The sequence below is a fragment of the Schistocerca nitens genome, chromosome 1 (genome assembly GCF_023898315.1).
Source record: "Schistocerca nitens isolate TAMUIC-IGC-003100 chromosome 1, iqSchNite1.1, whole genome shotgun sequence".
Lineage (NCBI taxonomy): Eukaryota > Metazoa > Arthropoda > Insecta > Orthoptera > Acrididae > Schistocerca > Schistocerca nitens.
In genome coordinates, this window is record NC_064614.1 from 1,067,905,518 (window position 1) to 1,067,927,390 (window position 21,873).

The 21,873-nt window shown below is 44.2% G+C and overlaps 1 protein-coding gene across 1 annotated transcript in view; it reads left to right on the forward strand.

The window, feature by feature from the left end:
• LOC126227229 (tachykinin-like peptides receptor 86C) overlaps positions 1–21,873 on the forward strand; it is a 969,629-nt gene that overhangs the window by 878,719 nt on the left and 69,037 nt on the right. The window contains exon 7 of the mRNA XM_049942236.1: positions 5,600–5,745. Coding sequence (XP_049798193.1) covers positions 5,600–5,745 — 146 coding nt within the window. The remainder of the gene's footprint in view (positions 1–5,599; positions 5,746–21,873) is intronic.

Sequence of the window (21,873 nt, forward strand, 5' to 3'; positions counted from 1 at the left end):
GGGAATCCGAAAGAACATCAAATCTCCGACATCGCTGCGTCGGGAAAAAGATCCTGCAAAAACGGGACGAACGACGACTGTAGAGAATCGTCCAGCGCGACGGAAGTGCAACCCTTCCGGAAATTGCTGCAGATTTCAATACTGGGCCATCAATAAGTGTCAGTGTGCGAACCATTCAACGAAACATCATCGGTATGGACTTTCGGAGCCGAAGGCCCACTCCTGTACTCTTGATAATTGCACGACATAAAGCTTTACGCCTCGCCTGGGCCCGTCAACACCGACATTGGGCTCTTGATGACCGGAAACATGTTGCCTGATCGGACGAGACTCGTTTCAGATTGTATCGAGCAGATGGACGTGTACGGATATGGCTAATCCATGACCCTGCATGTGAGCAGGGGACTGTTCAGGCTGGTGGGAGCATCAGTAATAGTGGGGGGCGTGTGCAATTGGAGTGATATGGAACTCCTGATACGTCTAGACACGACTCTGACAGGTGACACATACGTAAACATCCTGTCTGATCACCTGCATCCTTTCATTTTCACTGTGCGTTCCGACTAACTTGGGCAATTCCAGCGGTACAAGTCTAGAATTGCTACAGAGTGTCTCTTGGAACACTTTTCTGAGTTTAAAGACTTCCGTTGGCCATCAAACTCCCCAGACATGAACATTATTGAGCATATCTGGGATGCCTTGCAAAGTACTGTTCAGAAGATATCTCCACCCTCTCGTACTCTTACGGATTTATGGACAGTCCTGCAGTACTCATGGTGTCAGTTCCCTCTAGCACTACTTCAGACATTAGTCGAGTCCATGCCACGTCGGGCTGTGGCGCATCTGCGCGCACGCGGGGGCTCTACACGATATTAGGCAGGTGTACCAGTTTACTTCGCTCTTCAGTGTATAATGCAATATTTCCTTTTTTTATCGTTGCCATTGCTCTATTTTGTATTAACACAATTAGCACTGTAGCATTTTGTGAGTTACAAATCGACTAAACCAATTATGCTCCTTAGCCTCATAATGTGCTCACCATTGGATACTTCCAGTTCCACACCCTGTTACATTTAGCAGCCAATAATATGGTTATAAGCCGGCCGGTGTGGGCGAGCAGTTCTAGGCGCTTCAGTCTGCAACCGCGCGACCGCTACGGTCGCAAGCTCAAATCCTGCCTCCGGGATGGATGTGTGTGATGTCCTTAGGTTAGTTAGGTTTAAGTAGGGGACTGATAACCTCAGATGTTAAGTCCCATAGTGCTCAGAGCCATTTGCACCAATATGGTTGTATTTTACATGCGTCGAATGTCGTAAACGTCATTGGCCTTTTGCCACTGTGCACTCAATGAGTTCGATGTAAGTCATGCTCTGTTTCCCTAACAACTGCCTGGATAGCCGCGCATGTTAAAGCGCCGCTTCCTGGAGGAGAAGGTGCACCGTCTCCAGATCGAATCCTCCTGGCGGATTAACGACGAAGCTAGGTGTACGGGCCATCCTGGGCGTGATTTTGGGCGGTTTCCCGCATCCTACTGGGTGAATACCTGGCTAGTTCCCAAGTGGAAAGAGCACACTGAAAACCACTATGAAGGGAAAGAGTTTTCTGATGACGTGATAGAAGAAGAAACAGGAGTCGATTCGGAAGAGATAGAGGATCCACTATTCCAAACAGAAGTATAACAGCTTTGGAAGACTTCAGATCGAATAAGGCAGAAGGGATGGATAACATTCCAGAACAATTTCTAAAATCATTGGGGAGAAATGGCAACAAAACAATAATTCAAGTGCGTGTGTAGAATGCATGAGTCTGGAGATATACGAGTACCATCAGGCTTTCGGAAAAACATCATCCACACAGTTGCGAAGCTTTCAAGAGGCCACAAGTGCGAGAATCATCGCACAATCAGCTTAACAGATCATGCATCCAAGTTGCTCACAAGAATAATATACGGAAGAATGGAAAAGGAAATTGAGGATGACGACCAGTTTGGCTTTAGGAAAGGTAAAGGCACCAGAGAGGCAATTCTGATATTGTGGTAGATAATGGAAGGAAGACTAAAGAAAAATCAGGACACCTTCATGGGATTTGACGACCTGGAGAAAGTGTTCCACAATGTCAAATGGTGCAAGATGTTCAAAATTCAGAGAAAAATTGGGTAAGCTATAGAGAAAGACGAGTAATATTCACTTTGCACAAGTACCAAGAAGGGACATTCAGAGTGGACGACCAAGAACCAAGCCTTCGAATTACAAAAGGTGTAAGACAGGGATGTAGTCTTTCGCCCCTACTGTTTATACATCGAAGAAGCGATGATGGAAGTAAACGAAAGGGTCGAGAGAGGAACTAAAATTCAAGTTGAAAGGATATCAATGATAAGATTCGCTGATGACATTGCTGTCCTCAGTGAAAGTGAAGAAGAATTTCAGGATCTGCTAAATGGAATGAACAGTCTAATGAGTACAGAATATAGATTGACATTAAATCGAAGAAAGACAAAAGTTATGAGAAATAGCAGAAATGAGACAAACGAGAGAAACTTAACATTAGGGTTGATGGTCACGAAGTAGATGAAGTTAAGGAATTCTACTACTTAGGCAGCAAAATAACCAATGACGGAAGGAGCAAGAGGACATCAAAATCAGACTAGCACTGGCAAAAAGGGCATTCCTGGCCAAGAAAACTTTACTAGTATCAAACATGGGCCTTAATTTGAGGAAGAAATTTCTGAGAATGTACATTTGGAGCACAGCATTCTCTGGTAGCGAAACAAGGACTGCGGGAAAACTGGAACAGAAGAGAATCGAAGCATTTGAAATGTGATGCTACGGAAGAACGTTGAAAATTAGCTGGCCGGCCGCGGTGGTCTAGTGGTTCTAGGCGCGCAGTCCGGAACCGCGGGACTGCTACGGTCGCAGGTTCGAATCCTGCCTCGGGCATGGATGTGTGTGATGTCCTTAGGTTAGTTAGGTTTAATTAGTTCTAAGTTCTAGGCGACTGATGACCTCAGCAGTTAAGTCGCATAGTGCTCAGAGCCATTTGAACCATTTTGAAAATTAGCTTGACTGATGAGGTAACGTTCTCCGCAGAATTGACGAGGAAAGTACTATATGGAAAACACTGACAAGAAAGCTGTAAGAACACGTGTTCAGACATCGGGGAATAACGTCAGAGGTACTAGAGGTAACTGCAGGGGGAACTGCAGGAGAAGACAGAGACTGGACTACATGCGTTAAATAATTGACGACGTAGGTTGCAAGTTCTAGTCTGAGATGAAGAGGTTGGCACAGGAGAGGAACTCGTAACGGGCCGCATCAAATCTGTCAGAAGACTGATGACTCAAAGAAAAAAAAAGAAAGGAAAAAAGCCAAGTCCCGCGTCAGTTACACTATTAGCGGACGTTTAGATAGCTTTCTCCCATTCTCAGATGAATAACGCTACATGAAGACAGTTGTGTAACACATATTCCGTCCCTGGGTGTTGTTGGGTGGGCACAGGAAGTGCATTCGATTATCACTTAAATTAACCATGCCACGTCCATTCATAGCTATGCCGACCTACACCGATGCGGGACAAAGATACAAGAAAAAGAATAAGAACAAGGTCGTGTATCCTTTTACAGTCACTAGCCTCGCTATATGTGCCAGCAGGTTCGGTTTGTAGTTCCAGTGCACTCTTTATAATCTGTGCAGCAATTGCCTTAGTTGCTGTGCGATCCATTACGCTCATTATGTGCCTGCATATTACTACTGTACTGGCAACGCCTGCCTTGCAGTCTGTGTCGTAGCTGACCAGCACTTCTGCGTTGCTAGTTCTGCCATGTGTGCCAGCTGGTTTTAGCTGAAGTGAATGGAACCCTTCTCTAAATGTAGAAAAATGTGAGTTAATGCGGATGAGGAGGAAAAACAAAAACGCAATGTTGGAGTACAGCATTAATAGTGTCCCGCTTGACAGTCACGTCGTTTAAATATCTGGGCGTAACGTTTCAAAGCGATGTGAAATCGAACGAGCTTGTGCGGACTGTGGTAGGGAAGATTTATTGGGAGAATTTTGGAAAAGTGTGGTTCATCTGTAAAGTAGACCGCATACAGGTCGCTAATGTCACCTATTCTTTAGTACTGCCCAAATATTTGGGATCCGTACCAGGTCGGATTATAGGAAGACATCGAAGCAGTTCAGAAGAGGGCTGCTAGATTTGTTGCTAGTAGGTTCGATCAACACGCGAGTATTACGGAGCTGCTTCGTGAACTGAACTGGGAATCGCTGGAGAGAAGACGATGTTCTTTTCCCGAAACGCTACTGAGAAGACTTAGTGAACCGACATTTAAAGCTGTCTGGAGAACGGTTATGCTGGAGCCAACGTACATTCCGTGTACGGACCACGGACATACGACCGAATAATTAGGGCTCATACGGAGGCGTACAGGGTGTCCGGAATTTCCTGCTACAGACGTCTAGGATTTGTAGAGGGGGGTGAGTACATAATATTTTCCGTCGGAAATTGGAAATTTGTGGTTAGTTCTGTGGGACCAAACTACTGAGGTCATCGGTCCCTAAGCTTACACACTACTTAATCTAACTTAAACTAACATGCACTAAGGACAACACACACATCCATGCCTGAGGGAGGACTCGAATCTCCGACGGGGGCAGCCAAGCGAACCGTGACAAGGCGCCTTACACCGCACGGCTACCCCGCGGGGCATACCGATTCCATGCTATGGCCGTTTGAAACATGTTTGCTGGATAGATACGCAACAGGCTAGTCATAGTGGGGGAAGATGTTTAAGTCGGATCGGCTGATGTCATTTGATGTCTGCCCTACGTCTCTGACCTTCTTCGAGCCTCATTCACGTGTCTGTGAGCAATATGGTTGAGTACACGTTTGCGGAACACACCGACAAGATCCTTCTAAATGGCAAAGCTAAAGGTAACGTCTAAGCTGCTCGTCGCCTTTATCAGGATCATTCTCCACAACGTCTATCACGGACCCTTTTCGCCACCATTACGCTACGTCCTTCACTGTCTGTAGCCGTAGCTGTGGTGCTCCAAGAAGACGCAGCACACCCGAACTGGAAGAGTCCGTACTGCATCACGTTGAAGAAAACCCGTCAACGAGTACACTAGCAATTTCTGTGGCAATTAATGAGTGGTCAATTACTTGAAAAAGTGGGCGGGTTATTAACATGGTTTCAAATGGTTGTATCAAGGAGACAGTGGGTTTCCGGAACTAGGTTTCAATTCAAAGTATTATCTACACACTTCCCTCTCGTAGAAGTAACGAGAATTTCCGAAACCACTATATATACAGGCCTTCTTTTATTTGCAAGTGTAACAGCAGATGAAATGCCTTGTAGTTGTACAAGGTACCCTCCGCCACACACCGTAAGGTGGCTTACAGAGTATGTGTGTTTAAATGTAGATTTAGATGTACTCCCAGTGCTCTTCTTATAATCTGTGCTGCTGTTGTCTCAGTTATTGTGCGAACCATTGCCATTACTGTCTGTCTGTATGTTATGACTGTATTTGCAACGCCCCTTTTAGGGGTTGTGTTGCAGTAGACCAGCTGTTGTGATGCTAGCCTGTGAATGTGTGCCAGCAGGTTCCGGCTGTACTTCCAGCGCGCCCTGTGCCGGCTGTGCTGCAGCTGCGCGACAGCCTCCAAGCAGCGGGAGGCGCAGATGGGCCTCACCTACTTCCGCAACACGCCGCACAGTAACTCAGAGACCACTAGGCGCATGCGCGCCAGTAAGTACCTCCCGATGGTGTTACTGTTCCCGTCTAGTATTATGACAAGTTGTGTTACCTCGAATGCCTTTGAATGCATACTCTGTGATAGGCTATGCAGTCACTGCAACAGCGTGAGAATCATCTGCGGCGGCATGCCTGAGCTGTGTCATTTCGTATGCTGGGGCTCATACGGTGTACTGCGTCTATAGGACAGGCAGCAGCGTCTGGAAACCGTCCTTTGAACGGATGCAAAGGCGAAATAAAGACGAATGCTTGACGCTTGTAATAAGGCGGAAGCGGCAGTTTCAAACGTGGCGCTGGCCCCATGCGCCACATAACGTCGCTCGGTCTGAAAGGTTCAGGCGCTGCTGCCTGACGTCTGTAAGAGGAATGTTGAGCTAGCCCATGAAGATTATCCTCACCTATAAATCCCTCTTTCTCCCACCATATTTAATGCCAACATTGCCTTTATCTCTGCTTCTCCTGAATTCTACAAATCCATAGAGATCCTGGAAAGACATGTACTCGGCCTCACCTTCCACATCCGGCTACATTCATCACCTCTCATCCAGTACCAACTGATCAACTACTCATATCTTGAAACTTCCTGGCAGATTAAAACTGTGTGCCGGACCGAGACTCGAACTCGGGACCTTTGCCTTTCGTGGGAAAGTGCTCTACGAACTGAGCTACCCAAGCACGAATCACGCCCCATCCTCACAGCTTTACTTCCGCCAGTACCTAGCCTCCTACGTTCCAAACTTTACAGAAGCTCTCCTGCGAACCTTGCAGAACTAGCACTCCTGAAAGAAAGGATATTGCGGGGACATGGCTTAGCCACAGCCTCAGTTGGTAGAGCACTTGCCCACGAAAGGCAAAGGTCCCGAGTTCGAGTCTCGGTCCGGCACACAGTTTTAATCTGCCAGGAAGTTCCATATCAGCGCAGACTCCGCTGCAGAGTGAAAATCTCATTCTGGCTACTCGTATCTTCTTGGAACACTTTCGGACACGGTACATTAATCACAAAACCTAGTCCTGACACCTAATGTCTTACCGAGCGAGGTGGCGCAGTGGTTAGCACACTGTATTTGCATTCGGGAGGACGACGGTTCATTCCCCCGTCCGGACATCCTGATTTACGTTTTTTCGTGATTTCTCTAAATCGCTCCAGGCAAATGCCGGGATGGTTCCTTTGAAAGGGCACGGCCGACTTCCTTCCCCATCCTTCCCTAATCCGATGAGACCGATGACCTCGCAGTTTGGTCTCTTCCCCCAAACAACCCCAACACCTAATGTCCTATCCACCAATCACCAATCCAGGTACCCTGTAGCGCCACTACATCCATTTATCACACTCATTCGCGCTGGAAATTCATTCAGCTCTGACTATTAAACGTTGAAATCAGTCCCGACATATATCCTTCGTAGCTCTAGTCACAATGCTCCACCTCACACCATCCTTGCATTTTCCTTCCTCCATCTTTTAGTCGCAATCTGTGGTTGCACAAGACGCCATGGTCGTATTCATAATTCGATCTCCCATTGTGAAAATGATCATATCCGGTACAAAGAAAATATCAGAGCTTGCAAATATGAGAGAAGCAACCGACTTTTGCACTAAATTTAAGAGAAAAAAGCAATGAAAATACTTAGAATAAATAATGAAAGACACCTCCTAATGTTACAATAAAATGATCAAACATACAAAACAAAACTTGGAAAGGAGCTACTACTAAATGACCAAGAGAGCGTGACTCACTGCTTACACTGATCTGATCACATAACAGAAATCCTAATAGTCGATCACAAGTCCCATTCCCCTCCTAAGCAAACATACATACACACACACACACACACACACATACACACACACACACACACACACACGCACACACACACAAACAAACATAAAAAAAATTACAGAAACACACAAACACTCGAGCAAAATGAAGTTGAAATCAAAAAAAACTGAGGAAGTTCGCAAAACTTACAAAGTGAATGACACTCTAGACAACAAACACAGAAAATAGCATTTAGTCCGCATCTCGTGGTCGTGCGGTAGCGTTCTCGCTTCCCACGCCCGGGTTCCCGGGTTCGATTCCCGGCGGGGTCAGGGATTTTCTCTGCCTCGTGATGACTGGGTGTTGTGTTATGTCCTTAGGTTAGTTAGGTTTAAGTAGTTCTAAGTTCTAGGGGACTGATGACCATAGATGTTAAGTCCCATAGTGCTCAGAGCCATTTGAACCAAATAGCATTTAAAGTGTTACATTTCGAAAATAGAGTGACCACAAGGAAAGCTGCAAACTTTCAACCGGGTTGTCACATGATAAAAAGCTAGCTGGCTTAGAATTAGTGAATTAGACGCTGATCTGTAAACACATTTCCATTTTACTAGAAAAATTTCAATGAACTGTATGTGAAAACGAAAAAATCGTGTAATATTTCAGGACACCAACTGAAGATGCCTTGTCAATACTTAATGTGCTTCATACGGAAGGCGTTTTTCGTTTAAACTAATGCAATTTGTGTACAGTTGCTGCGAAAATTGCCACCACAAAAAATTTGTTATGATCATTTTCATGCACAATGAGCATCATCATTACATCTGCATCGTAGCAGCACGAGCATTATCGCTAGTGATTATATTATGACTGAAATATAAAATCATCTAAATAGTTTTAAAAATCATAAAAATTCAAATGTGTTCTTTTATTTAATTTGAAACTTCTATTAAACACGTAAAATCTTCGGCTGAAGAGCGGTTTTATCCTCCTACCAACAGCCTCTTCATGGGGAATGGAAAAAAAATAAGGAGAAAAAAGAGCCCCGGCTCAAGGAGCTCTACTCCGGATGACGATGGCGGAGATAGCTGTCGAAAAATCGACATTGTCGTTCGAAATGAAGCCGCTTGAAAACCGAGATGATTTTATTCGATCAGTTCTAGCTGAGAACTGAATTCGAGTTGGGCGACATTATTAGGCCCAAGACTGTGGCATCCTCATATTGCACCAGAGTTACGGTCGCCTCTGTTTGTGGTTCTGTGGTTAGCGTTCCTGGCTAATTACGCAAAAGATACCGGATTCGGTTTCTGGTAATGAACTCTGATATTTCTGTGTCAGGAGGACCTGGAAATGGTTCAACCGAACCTCGTGACGTCAAATACGAAGCTGCTTGAATAATTAATCACTGAAATTGATACACAAGCAACCGAAGTACGTCAATTCGAAATGCATGTATCCGGCTAGGAGCATGCGACAACCATCCATATAGAAGGCAGACGTGCTGGGATATTCTGTTAGCATGGGCTTCTGTACAAATTTATCCAAGATGGGGCAAGATTCTAAAATTATCAACTTGGATGTAACTCATTCGGTGACACATACCGTGTCTTAAGAACTAAATTTAACCTGATAGAAAACGTGTCGTATCTCAAACAAAAAGCTATCAAACGCTGGCGTGGCCTTCCAGGGACACAGCGACCGCTATCAATAACATTCACATAAAAGAGCCACAGTTCGCTTACAAATTGATTTTGGAAAGCAAGTTGGGTCGGCTTTTGTCTCTTTTACCTGTATGTACTTTAATAGCTGTCTAATCAATATTTTTTGAAGATAGCTTACTGAATACCTGAAGGGCATGCACGTTTCATTAGCATGTCCTTCTTAAACACTAAAGGGCCAAAAAACTGTTATAGGTATGCATATACAGAGATATTTAAACAGGCAGAATACGGCGCTGCGGTCGGCAACACCTATATAAGACAACAAGTGTCTGGCGGAGTTGGTGGACCGGATACTGCTGCTACAATGGCAGCTTATCAAGATTTATGTGAGTTTGAACGTGGTGTTATAGTCGGCGTACGAGCGATAGGACACAGCATATCTGGGATAGCGATGAAGTGGGGATTTTCTGGTACGACCATTTCACGAGTATACCGTGAATATCAGGATTCCGGTAAAGCATCAAATCTGCGACATCGCCTCGGCTGGAAAAACATCCTGCAAGAACGCTACTTTGACACTGAAAATTAAAAATATTGGAACAGAAAAAAGTCAAATCGAATGATACTGTTAGATACCTACAAAAATAAGCAGCAAAAACTGACAATATCCCTCAAACTGTAGAAATACGAAATAAACTATAAAAAGTGCTTACTCTACTTTTATGTAACACCATTTTTGCTTAGAACATTTTGTGCATATTCATTTTAATTGATTTATTTTATTAAAAACAGCTTTGAAAGCTGTATTTTTTGATTAGTTGGACAAAGAATCGCCCATTCGACGAAATGTAAGAAGGATACCTTCCCAAACAACACTCAAATTGTCCAGTCGAACTGATTCTTAACAGCATACGACAGAACCAAGACAGTCTCAGTCTCCCCAGTCACACAAGTTTTTGTTCAGACATGCCAGCTGGAATTAAGAATTCATAAGAGCATGTTGCTCTGTGTAGCAACCCAGACAGTTCGAGGACGGTATGAATCCTGGAAGGGATATCTTTTTCATCACGAGATTTCATACCTATTTCGCGCTCTTTTATCGCGGAAAATGGCATTTATTCTGTACGACTGACGCATTTGGATCAACGGATGAAGTGAAGGTAAACAGAGATAACAATTAAACAATTTTTTCAGCCTTCAGTTGCAAGGTAATCTTACCTTGCAACTGAAGGCTGAAAAAATTGTTTAATTGTTGTACATTTCACAGTTGCTGACACGCTGCAATATGTTAAAGATTTGTAAACAGAGATACACATATCCGGGTTCTTCTAGAGTATATTGCAATTGGTATGCGGCATAAAACTGAATGTTGTCGCAATGAGCCATGATGAGTTTTAATTGTCTACAAACGACTGGTACACTACTGCTGAGGTTAAATTGTGCAGCTGCAGTAGAGGGTGTCGTTATGGCAATTCAGGACGGATGCCTGACAGATATACCGCTTACTTTGCGCTAGCTGGTGGAACTGCAGCACAATAAGGATTATGTGAGGAAGCGACCGAGGAAAGATTGGGAACTCTTTTCCGGAAATATTATGTGAAATTTCGCACCTGAAGTGATTGAAAAACAGCGCCGAAACAACAGGTCATGGTAAGAAAACGATACAGTATACGTTGAAAAGCCTGACAACTGAACAAACTTCAGCTATGTAGATCTCGCTGAGGTCACTTTATTTCCAGTTGCTTTCGGTAATGTCAAAATGCAGTGTAATGGATTCTCAGGACAAGCATTTCTAGATACGCATGAGAATACCGTAATAAATAAATAGTCTATAAACCTGATTAAAGAAGGCGGCAGGTGGAATGAATAAAAAAGTGAAAACTAAACCTGTCTTGGTGCAAGTAAAACAAAAGAAGTGACTCTGGTGGCCTAAATACTGCCGACAAAATTAAGGTACTTCGGGCACTTAATGAAGAATGCTATATGCTGAGATATTCGTGGCCACTTCTTGACATATTGCCAGGAGGCAGTTGTTTCTGGATCGTCGACCAACGGCTGTAGGGCATAATCTGCCGTTTAGTTTGCAAGACTAACTGCCGTTCACAAGGACTCGCCGATACTCGTGAAAAAGTTGGGTAGATGAGACGGTACAATAATGTCCTTGGAAAAATTTAGGAACAATACGGCGTCCAGCAATGTGTGAAGGACTATCGTTCATCGTATCAATAGGAGTCGGGACACAGTATACACTATTGCATTGTATGTATAGTATGTTAACCGGGGACCTAGAAACGACGGAGAGGCTCCGTCCCCGCCGCAGCCGCAGTGGTCCACAACACCATGACGACTACCGCAGTCCACTTCACCCCTCCGCCGCCCCACACCGAACCCAGGGTTATTGTGGACCCCCCCCCCCCCCTCCAGGGAACGTCTCACACCAGACGAGTGTAACCACTACGTTCGCGTGGCAGAGTAATGGTGTTGTACGCGTACGTGGAGAACTTGGTTGCGCAACAATCGCCGACATAGTGTAACTGAGGCGGAATAAGGGGAACCAGCCCGCATACGCCGAGGCAGATGGAAAACCGCCTAAAAACCATCCACACAGACTGGCCGGTTCACCGGACCTCGAGACAAATCCGCCGGGCGGATTCGTGCCGGGGACCAGGCGCTCCTTCACGCCCGGAACAGTATACACTATCAGTGAGATTTACTGTGGTGTAAGCGTCAAACACAAAACCTTACGAAGATCAATGTAACCCTTGGATTTAAATTTTTCCACAGTTCTGGAATGTTCATAGAGCCAAGCATCAAATATCTTTGTCAGCTATCGCTGACCATATTACTTCGCACAAAATTAAATATCAATCAACGGTGACGTACAGAATAAGAGAGACTATGTACAGGGCGAAGTTTAATAAAACTGACAGACTGCAGGGACGAATTCCTGAATGGAAACGGAGGAAAAAAGTCCTATGAAAACGTGTCCAGAAACGGATGGTGTGCGTGCAACGACGACAAATCTACAGAGTTGCATGGCAACCATGTCACAACAGATGTTCAAAATGTTCTTCATGGGATTGCAGGCGATAGTGATAGTAGCGGTTGTTTTGGTATAGCTGTGCTTCCTCTCGACCGTTCCCATCTGCTTGGCCTTGCACAAACACCATCTCGGCTTGTTCCCGACATGAATACCGGACCATTCTGCTGCTTACAGTACGCTGTGTCAATCACACAGCCTGCAATACACAAGGAACACACGGTAAGTGGTCTGACGAACTGTCATTCGTCTGTGCCGTCTACCGTGACACTGATACATTTCCGGACACATGTACACAGGACTTTTTTCCTCCCGAGTCAGGAATCTGACCCTGCAGTTTGTCGGTTTTACTATTATTCATCCTGCATACAAAGTTCGTCCCCTTCATATTGCAAAGAATATACTTGGCAGCCTAAATTGTCGCCCGCTACGCATTCCTTTATAAGGCGCTTTTTGGCGTCCTGTCTATTGTCTAGAAACCCATTGATTCTAAGAAAGAATTCTTTAAGTGTCTTAGGGATATTCAAATAATCTTGTCACGGATCCCAAAAACATTTGCAGTGCAAAGTGGTGGTAAATGAAGTTTCTGTTAGATGCGTTTAGATTTAGGAATTTGGGGCGTGCAGTATTTCTCTGTGATTGTTGTAACGCCACTGAAATTCAGCGGAGTTTATGTGTTTCTCAGAGGCTATGACTCTTTGTTTATATTCGGACCATTATTTGTGCACGACGGTAAAGAGAAAGAAGATGGCCACTGAATCACTTTAGACAATCGACTTTTTTGTTTCAACATCATAATGGTCCTGTCCGTAAAATACATGTCATTGCGTCTTGGATATAAGAATATAATACAGAGTTTCTGCACTGCCCTACTGGAAGGTCTAAAGTGGATCCTCTCAAGAAACGAAGTTGTTACGTATCATGCCCATTATTAGTGTTGCACCTCTGAGACGACGAACAATAAATGTGCCGAGGCTTTTCATTAGATACTGTATTCGTATTCACAAAGGGCAAATAGTCATTTCGTTACTCCTTACATGCAGAGGAAAATTTGCGGTAAGTGTTCAGCACCAAGCAAAAAACATTATATTTCACATTGGCCAAGCATGTATCAAAATCTCCTGTGGTGTCTTTAGTGTGTAATTTGGGGTATTTAATTTCTCTAATTCAGATTGAATAGAATACAGTGAAGAAACAGATATGTTATTTTTCGTATGGAAAAATTCGAACAATCAGCTCTAGAAAAAGCAATTCAGAAACCATGTCGGTGGTACCGATTTGTGGCTGAGACATCCGTGATTTAGTTACATGGTAAAAAGCTTTAGAAGTATCATTTTATTATCTAGATGATACAAATCGAAATACCTAGTTTGCGATGGAAATTAAAAATGTTAACCCAATATTCTTCTTGGATGTTTCAGTTATGAGATGGACTGATGTTGGCCGGCCGTAGTGGCCGAGCGGTTCTAGGCGCTACAGTCTGGAACCGCGCGACCGCTACGGTCGCAGGTTCGAATCCTGCCTCTGGTATGGATGTGTGTGATGTCCTTAGGTTAGTTAGGTTTAAGTAGTTCTAAGTTCTAGGGGACTGATGACCTCAGCAGTTAAGTCCCAAAGTGCTCAGAGCCATTTGAACCATTTTTTTCAACTGATGACCTCAGAAGTTACGTTCCATAGTGCTCAGAGCCATTTGAACCATTTGAGCTGATGTTGATTTGAAACATTATATCTTTCGGTAAGAACTCCAACCGTCACACACAACGAAATAGAGGTGTCATTAAAAGTCTTGTTGAGAGATAAAAGAATTTGCACACCGGAACACCTGTACGCTGAATTACAGCATATGATCAGATTTTTGGGAGAAATGGCTATTCAGGCAAAGATGTAAATAGGATCTGCGGCCAAATAGTAGTAGTCCAAAGGTCAACGATAAAACACAGCGATGGAAGAACTCGGTTTCTCTCTTCTTTATCCAAAAAGTAATTCGTCAGAGCGGTAGATTTTACAGAAATATGACAGCAAGCCGATTTTTAGACCGACTAGGAAAATATGACAAGCACTCCTAACTGTAAAGTATAAACACCGTCTTCTATCGGCATGTCGAGTGTGTAAGATTCCGTGTACTTGTGGAAAAGTCTACACTGGAACTAACAAGAGAAGCGTTAATACAAGACTGAAAGAACACAAAAGTCTTTGCCGAGTAGTGAAAACAGAAAAACCAGCAGAATTTTCAGTCGGGAAATTACGAAGTGAAATTTTATGAAAACAAAATTATACCTACAACAACAAACTATTATCCACTGCTATATAGAGAAGCCACCGAAATATATAAGCATCAGAATAATTTCAACAGAAAAGAAGAAGCCATGAAACTTAGTCGATATATGGACGGTTGCGGTGCAAAATACATAGATAAAATTTTCATCCATGGCAGGTAGTCAAGTTTTATCTGACAAGTGTCATCTCTGCTGAACACATGTGAACTAGATTACGCACTACTTAAGTCGCAGCCGGCCGCGGTGGTCTCGCGGTTCTAGGCGCGCAGTCCGGCACCGTGGGACTTCTACGGTGGCAGGTTCGAATCCTGCCTCGGGCATGGATGTGTGTGATGTCCTTAGGTTAGTTAGGTTTAAGTAGTTCTAAGTTCTAGGGGACTGATAACCACAGCAGTTGAGTCCCATAGTGCTCAGAGCCATTTGAGCCACTTAAGTCGCACTCCGACGTCCGATTCGTCAGTCGACAAGGCTCAGCATTGTCAGGAGCACCTCCGAATATGTCCAACGGAGCTCCGGAAGAAATATCAGGAACCGAAAAGTTTTGTGGACCACGGCCATACAACCTGGAAGAGTCACCAGCAACTATGACATCCATTCGTGCAAGCCTTCTTTGTATGACGTTGCTCGCTTTTTTATTGCCTTGTACGACGGCGTGTTAAGAACCACATTCAAGGATGGACCGGTTGGATGAACAATCGAGGTATCAGTAGCTACGACTTCTCTGATTTTCTGGCAGATAGTGTAGCAGAGAGGAACACGCAGTTAGCGGTCACCAGATCTGCCGACTAGGAGAATCAAGGGCTGCAGACTGCACACAGAATTACCATTTTTCATTCCACACACTCACACGAGCCGAGATGTGTAGCTGATAGTTTGCACCGACCATCCGGCTATACGTGGGCCCGTTGGCTCAGCTGATTGTGCGTTGTGAATCACAGCATGAGCAGAGACTGCATCGGCAGTCAAATGGGACGCAGTTGCGCCGACATCCACTTTCATCATGCTTGTGAGGCGCGGCGATATGACGCTATGGTGGGCAGGTGGTCACTGTGGACCCGCGCGGAATCCTCTGTGGACCGCTGCCACAGGCATTACCCCCACCCCTCGCCACTGGCTAGCAAGCCCTCGGGCCACGCCACTAAGGGCTCTGAGGCGAGCACTAGCCCAGAGCTGCGGCCCGTTGACTCAAAGGGCTAGCGCAGTGCGTTATCTCCTGCTGTCATAGGCTTCTGGGAAGGAAAGGGGACATGCTAACTATCCTAGAAAATCGGGTGAGTACAGACGAGAACGGGCTAATCGTGCAGGAAAGATGTTAGCATAATAGCAGAAGGACGTTATTTGTCAGATGCTTTATTATCGTAAACAATGTCTGGTTGCTAATGTTTATAGGGCTGATTAAAGACCTCTGTAAAGAATCAAAATTGTTTGTCGGAGTCCCTCTTATCTATCCACGTATTTGTAAACAACCCTGCACATGATGCAACAAGTTTGTCAATTTAACCTCAATTCTGAAGCAGACGCTGTTCGTGTATGCTGTATTTCCACATAGGTGGAAATGGCTATAGATGCAGATAAAGCATTTCTAACATTGACTCTGGCACTGTGTTTAAACAAGAATAACTAGAACAAGAACAAGAAAAAATGGGAAATGGTTCGAAACGAGAGATAAATATGAAACCTTGTTATTGGAACTGTTTCAATCGAAACCTGATAATTGCATCCCATTTCTCTGAGTGTACCGTGAAACTTTGAATTACTTGTTTAGATTTCGTCCTCACACTGAAAAATAAGACATAAGTAAGCGAAAATTTATTCTCTTCTATTTGTTCGTCTTATGACAGTACATTAAAGTTCTACAACGTGGGAACTGGCAGGTGAATATGACAGCCTACCACTTACAATAAATTGTGGTTTTCAGTTAACCTTAACCACGGTATCAACGGATTTAAATCAGTCTTCTTCAGAAGGACGAGAAACAAACTTCATATTACAAACAGTCTGCCGGCCACTGTGGCCGAGCGGTTCTAGGCGCTACAGTCTGGAACCGCGTGACCGCTACGGTCGCAGGTTCGAATCCTGCCTCGGGCATGGATGTGTGTGATGTCCTTAGGTTAGTTATGTTTAAGTAGTTCTAAGTTCTAGGGGACTGATGACCTCAGATGTTAAGTCCCATAGTGCTCAGAGCCATTTTGAACAAACAGTCTGTTAGTAAAGCGATCTAACATCTCCACATGAAATGCGTCGGCAGCAGTCTGAGTCGGCGTGTAGCTCTTAACGTGGTCTGCCATTTTATGTGATCGATTTTACTGATGTGACAAACCCTTGATTTTATGGATCTTAACTTTTATAAATGGATGTACAGATCGTTGCCGACGTATAATAGATCGCTTTACTGACTGTTTGCTAATGTGAAGTTTGTTCTTGTCCTTCTGAAGAAGACGGGTTAAATCCGTTGAAACCATGGTTATGGTTCATTGAAAACCACTATCTTTGCAGCTGATTGGCTGTCTTATTCATGTGCTATTCTGTAACCGTTGCTGCAGTACAGTCATGTTCAAAATAGTGAACGTGGGAACTTATGGCGCACATCGTCTGTGGAAGAACCAGAGAACCTCGATTTTTTCTTATTTTTTTGCGGTTCCGCTTGCATGTTGTGCGTAGAATATCCATTTTCTTCGTAAGCTCTTCCTGCGTAATATATGACTCGGGAAGAAATGTCACGTCTACCATTTCGGTAACTGCCGGTGCTATTTTGTTTTTATTCGTGATCGTTGTTTCCATATTTCTGGAAATTCACGATGCCGTGAGATAAATTGTAATAAATCTCCTTTTCGTCGCACACATGAGGCGAAACATCAACACAAACAACATCCACCATCTTGTCAGATTTTCCGTAAGTGAAAATGTTTTTCAAACACGTCAAATCCGGCCTGACATAGCAAAGTTGAAGAAATCGTTTGATCTTGTGCGAGTGCCTTAACATCCTTATATACAATATGTGCCTCGTATGTGTTCCTACAGGATTCATCTATTTATGATGAAATGTGCTCATGCCCGCGAAGGTTTCTGGATTAGTTCATCCATTTTAGGACAGGTGGCACACGATTCGTTTCCACAAATTCGTGTATTTCATATAGTCTGGTGGCAGTTCGTGAGTTTTGTACGTATGAGTGCGCGCGCATGGCATTACTCAGTTGAATCAAATTCAAATAGCGACGTCAGCAACGATCTCTACATCCATTTATAAAAGTTATCATCTCTAAAATCAAGGGTTTGCCACATCAGTAAAATCGATCACATAAAATTCCAGACCATGAATGTCGTGTCTGACATAACAAGTGGCGCTGGTTATGAAATCCCAGTTGCCGGTCGTCCCAAGCAATTTCTTTACTTTTATCAAGTCATATTGACATTCGCCACATAGCATTACCTTTGCTGTCAAAACAGTTATGTCAATCAAACAACAAGATATTGGTCGACCAACACTTCAAGTACGAAAGAAAAAGGCACAAGGAGCTCCAGAAACAGACTGGCAACAGGTAGCAAGACTGGAGACTAGTCTAGTACGCAGTTCTCAATCTTGTTCGTCTGAAACAGTCGACCAACGTGAAGCAAGACTGCATGACGTACGGAAAGGCATTGCTTGACCTAGTCGAACACTGCAGATTCATTTACATCTTGGTGCTGCCAATACATTAAACAGAAACACTTCCTTTCTTTGAGTGGCGTGGCAACGCATGCTAGGCATTCGCTACTTTTCTTTAAATTCGGAATCTGTAAAGTATCTTGTATTCTCGGTCCCAATGGAAGCGATACGTAGATGGTTGTAGTATACCCCTAGCTTCCTCACTTAAAGCTGCTGCTGGGAACCTTGTAAACGGGATTTCGAGGGATACATGGTGAGTCAAAAAGGACTCTACAACTTTGGAATGATATAGAAATTTATTGAGATAGCTTACAGAATCGGTAAATGGATCATTTTGTAAAAATCAACCTCAAGTTTCACAGAAAAATGTGATGAGCCGTGTGCAGCTCGTGTTCTTGCCGTCCATAACTTGGCGTCTAATATTTCCGGGTCGTCGTGTGTGTCAGGCAGTTCGGCTTTGGACGGAGCAGCGAGGTGGTCTGCAGCGCGCGGGCAGGCCAGGAGCGCTGGCGGCGTGCAGGCACTGTCGGACCGAGGTGCTGTAGCTGACGACCGAACCAGGATGTTTGAAGTTGAGTGAACCGTGTCCAGTACTGAAAACTCCACTGTTTGAGATCTCGCTGTTGTTTTCTTGTTGCTGCTCCGAGGGTCAGTGAGACCAACTACAACAAGTGGAGTCTATCGGGTCGGCGGAAGCTATTAGCTGCCTTCCACTCCTTGATGTTACTTTGGATTTAGTATTATTCTTATTAGTAAAGTGCAACCAGTGGTATTTTCAGCCTTGTGGCCGCTAACACCCCAGTTACCTGCCCTGGAGGTTAGCGTACTTTTCTGGTATGTACCTTTCCTCGTCGTGTTGATGCTGTACGATGCAGCATGTAGTTCAACAGCCTCTTGAATTGTACTGTGCTTATGTTTCTGCGATGTCTACCTTGCTTCTAGTGTTTCCTTTGGCCTTGGGTGTGTTTCTGAAGATGTGGTGCTGTCCTTCTCTTCGCCCTTGCCTAAAATTTTCCATCGTTGTACTGGTGATCGGACGTTAGGCGGATTGGTTAGTCAGTCGGTCGGCGCTTAAGCTACCCCTAATGCGAGTTGCCATCCCGTTATGCGAATACAACTCCTGGCTGCCTGTATCACCGCTTACACAGCTGTAGTCACCTTCCTCAGGTCGATCCAGGGAGCACTGTGTTCGGATCACTCTGTCTTTGGACAAGTCATAGTTGTTTAAAATTTACCCTAATGTTTTAACATGTTATTGCCATCCCCACTTGCAATTCCGGCCTTCAGCCGACAAGTTATTTTCAATTTTCTCTTAATAAGGCCTGCATCCATCACTATAGCCTGTCACAGTTTGTTAATATTGCTTTAAAAAGGATTTAGTATTTTAACATGCAACTGCCTTCCTTACTTGTAATTCAGGCCTTCAGCCATTTAGCATTCCGAAAATCATGTGGCCTTCAGCCCCCATAATTTTGAATCCTTTCTTAACCAGGCCTTCAGCTGTTAATTGTTCATTGCTTGTGGCCTTCAGTCGACAAATAATTTCCAACCCTGTTTTAGTGAGGCCTGCAGCTGTCACTATAGCTTGTTACTTTTATTAAGATTGTTAAAAGGGTTTTTGGTATTTTTAACATGTAATTGTCCACCTTATTGGTAATTCAGGCCTTCAGCCGTTGTGTATTTTTGAAATTGCTTCTGGCCTTCAGCTGACAAATAATTTTGTATCCTTTTTTAATCAGGCCTTCAGCCGTTAATTGTTTGTAACATTGCTTGCGGCCTTCAGCCGACAATAACTTGCAATTCTTCCAATAAGGCTTTCAGCCGCCAGTGTAGTAAAATCTTTTTAAAAATCATTGTTGAGAGTTAGTTTTTTTAAAAAAATAAAGCGTATGTGTTTTCTGTGCAACCAACGGTAACTGATTAGGCCCCGTCCACACCTTTACTGATTTTCGTAAGTCCCACGTCTCATGTGAAGGATTATTTTGTTTCAGTGAAACCGTTTGTGATGCAGCAAACATCCCACCAGTAACCAATTTCTTCCCAAATTCGTTGCACCAGATCGGCCGTCACTTGTTCAACGGCAGCATAGATTCGATTTTTCAAGTCGGGTAAATTGTCTGTTAGGGGAGGAACATACACACGGTCTTTAATGAAACGTCAGAGAAAGAAATCCAGCGGTGCGAAGTCTGGGGAGCGAGGTGGCCATGGGATGGGCCCTTCACGGCCAATTCGCCAACCTTTGAAGTGATAATCGAGGAAACCTCGAACTTCCGTGAGGAAATGAGGTGGTGCACCAACTCGCTGGTAGTAAACCATCCCATCTAGGTCATCTACATCGATATGTGGAATTAAAAAATTTTCAAATATATCCAGAAACACAATACCAGTGACAGTTTTCTCCAAGAAGAAGAAAGGGCCGTACAGTTTCAATTTTTGCTAAGGCCATAAAACACATTAACTTTGGGGGTGTCTCTAAAAAGTTCCAGAGTTGCATGTGGATTTTTACTGACCCACAACCTGCAGTTGTCGATGTTCACCATGTCACTGCAATACGAAATTTTTATTCATCGCTGAAGATTATTGTGTTCAGGAATGTCTCGTCCTCCTCTATCCAATGCAATGTGTCCGCGCAGCATTCCCATTGAGCAACCTTATCTGCATAACTATTGTGATGTGTCATTGTAAATCTTTATAGTTTCAAGTCTAAACGTCTACGTAGCATTCGCCAAAGGGTCTTAAAAAACATCTTTATTTCAAAAACAACAAAATCAATACATTAACCCACCACCTAAGACATTATTGTGTTCTATTATTGCAATACAACTGTTAGCAGCGTATTAACTTATACAACATGTGTTAGCTTCTCAACTGCTACAGGAAATAAAGTCACTCCATGGGCAACAGCATTGTACTACTGGGTTTACTGTACTAAACTACCCTACCAAGCTACTCTCTTGCAGCGTTGCAGGTGTGCCAGAAGATATATAAAACTACTTTCGTCTGGCCACGCCCACCAGGCTAATCCCAGTGAGCGTGCCCCTAGCACCGGTCTGGCCGTGAAATTTTATCGCTGCAGGCACTCCGACTAATATTTCAGAAACTACAGCCTCCTTAGGAAACTACTACGAGTCATAATCAGTGTGAACTGTCAAGTCCGGTTTGATGTCGCACCTTCCCCGTACTCCAGGACGTGGCGGTTCCCGACAGTGACGGCGGTCGTCCAGTCCGCACCGAGGCGGAATGGGATAGGTGCGGGGAGTGTTTCGCTGTCTTCTACCAATTACTGGTTCTCCCTTCTATATTCTCGCAGGACCTTTGATGAGACTTCGCTGGCGAGACTGTCGATAATTCTAAAGGTATTCTGGTCTCTGATCAGGTGGTAAGTGTCATTATTCGGTAATTCTTATCTTAATCTGGTGGCCATATCGCCAAACAGGGGACACTCAGACCACGTGGTCTGGAGTGCCTTCCTCAGCGCCACAGTCACACGAGAGGGTAGCCAGCTTTCCGAACCGGCAAAGACATGTCGGTTGTGGTCCATGTCCTGTGAGGAAGTGGAATAGACCGTTACTTGGGTTGAATGAAATTTGTAATCGTCCTCTGATATTAGGTAGCAGCTGGTGAGTCCTTCGTCCAGTATATTTGTTGTCCCAGTATTCCTGCCAAAGTTCTTTACCACTTCGTTTGATCGCAAACTTTTCCCATACACGAACCCCCAAAATTTGTTCAAACTTGTCAAATT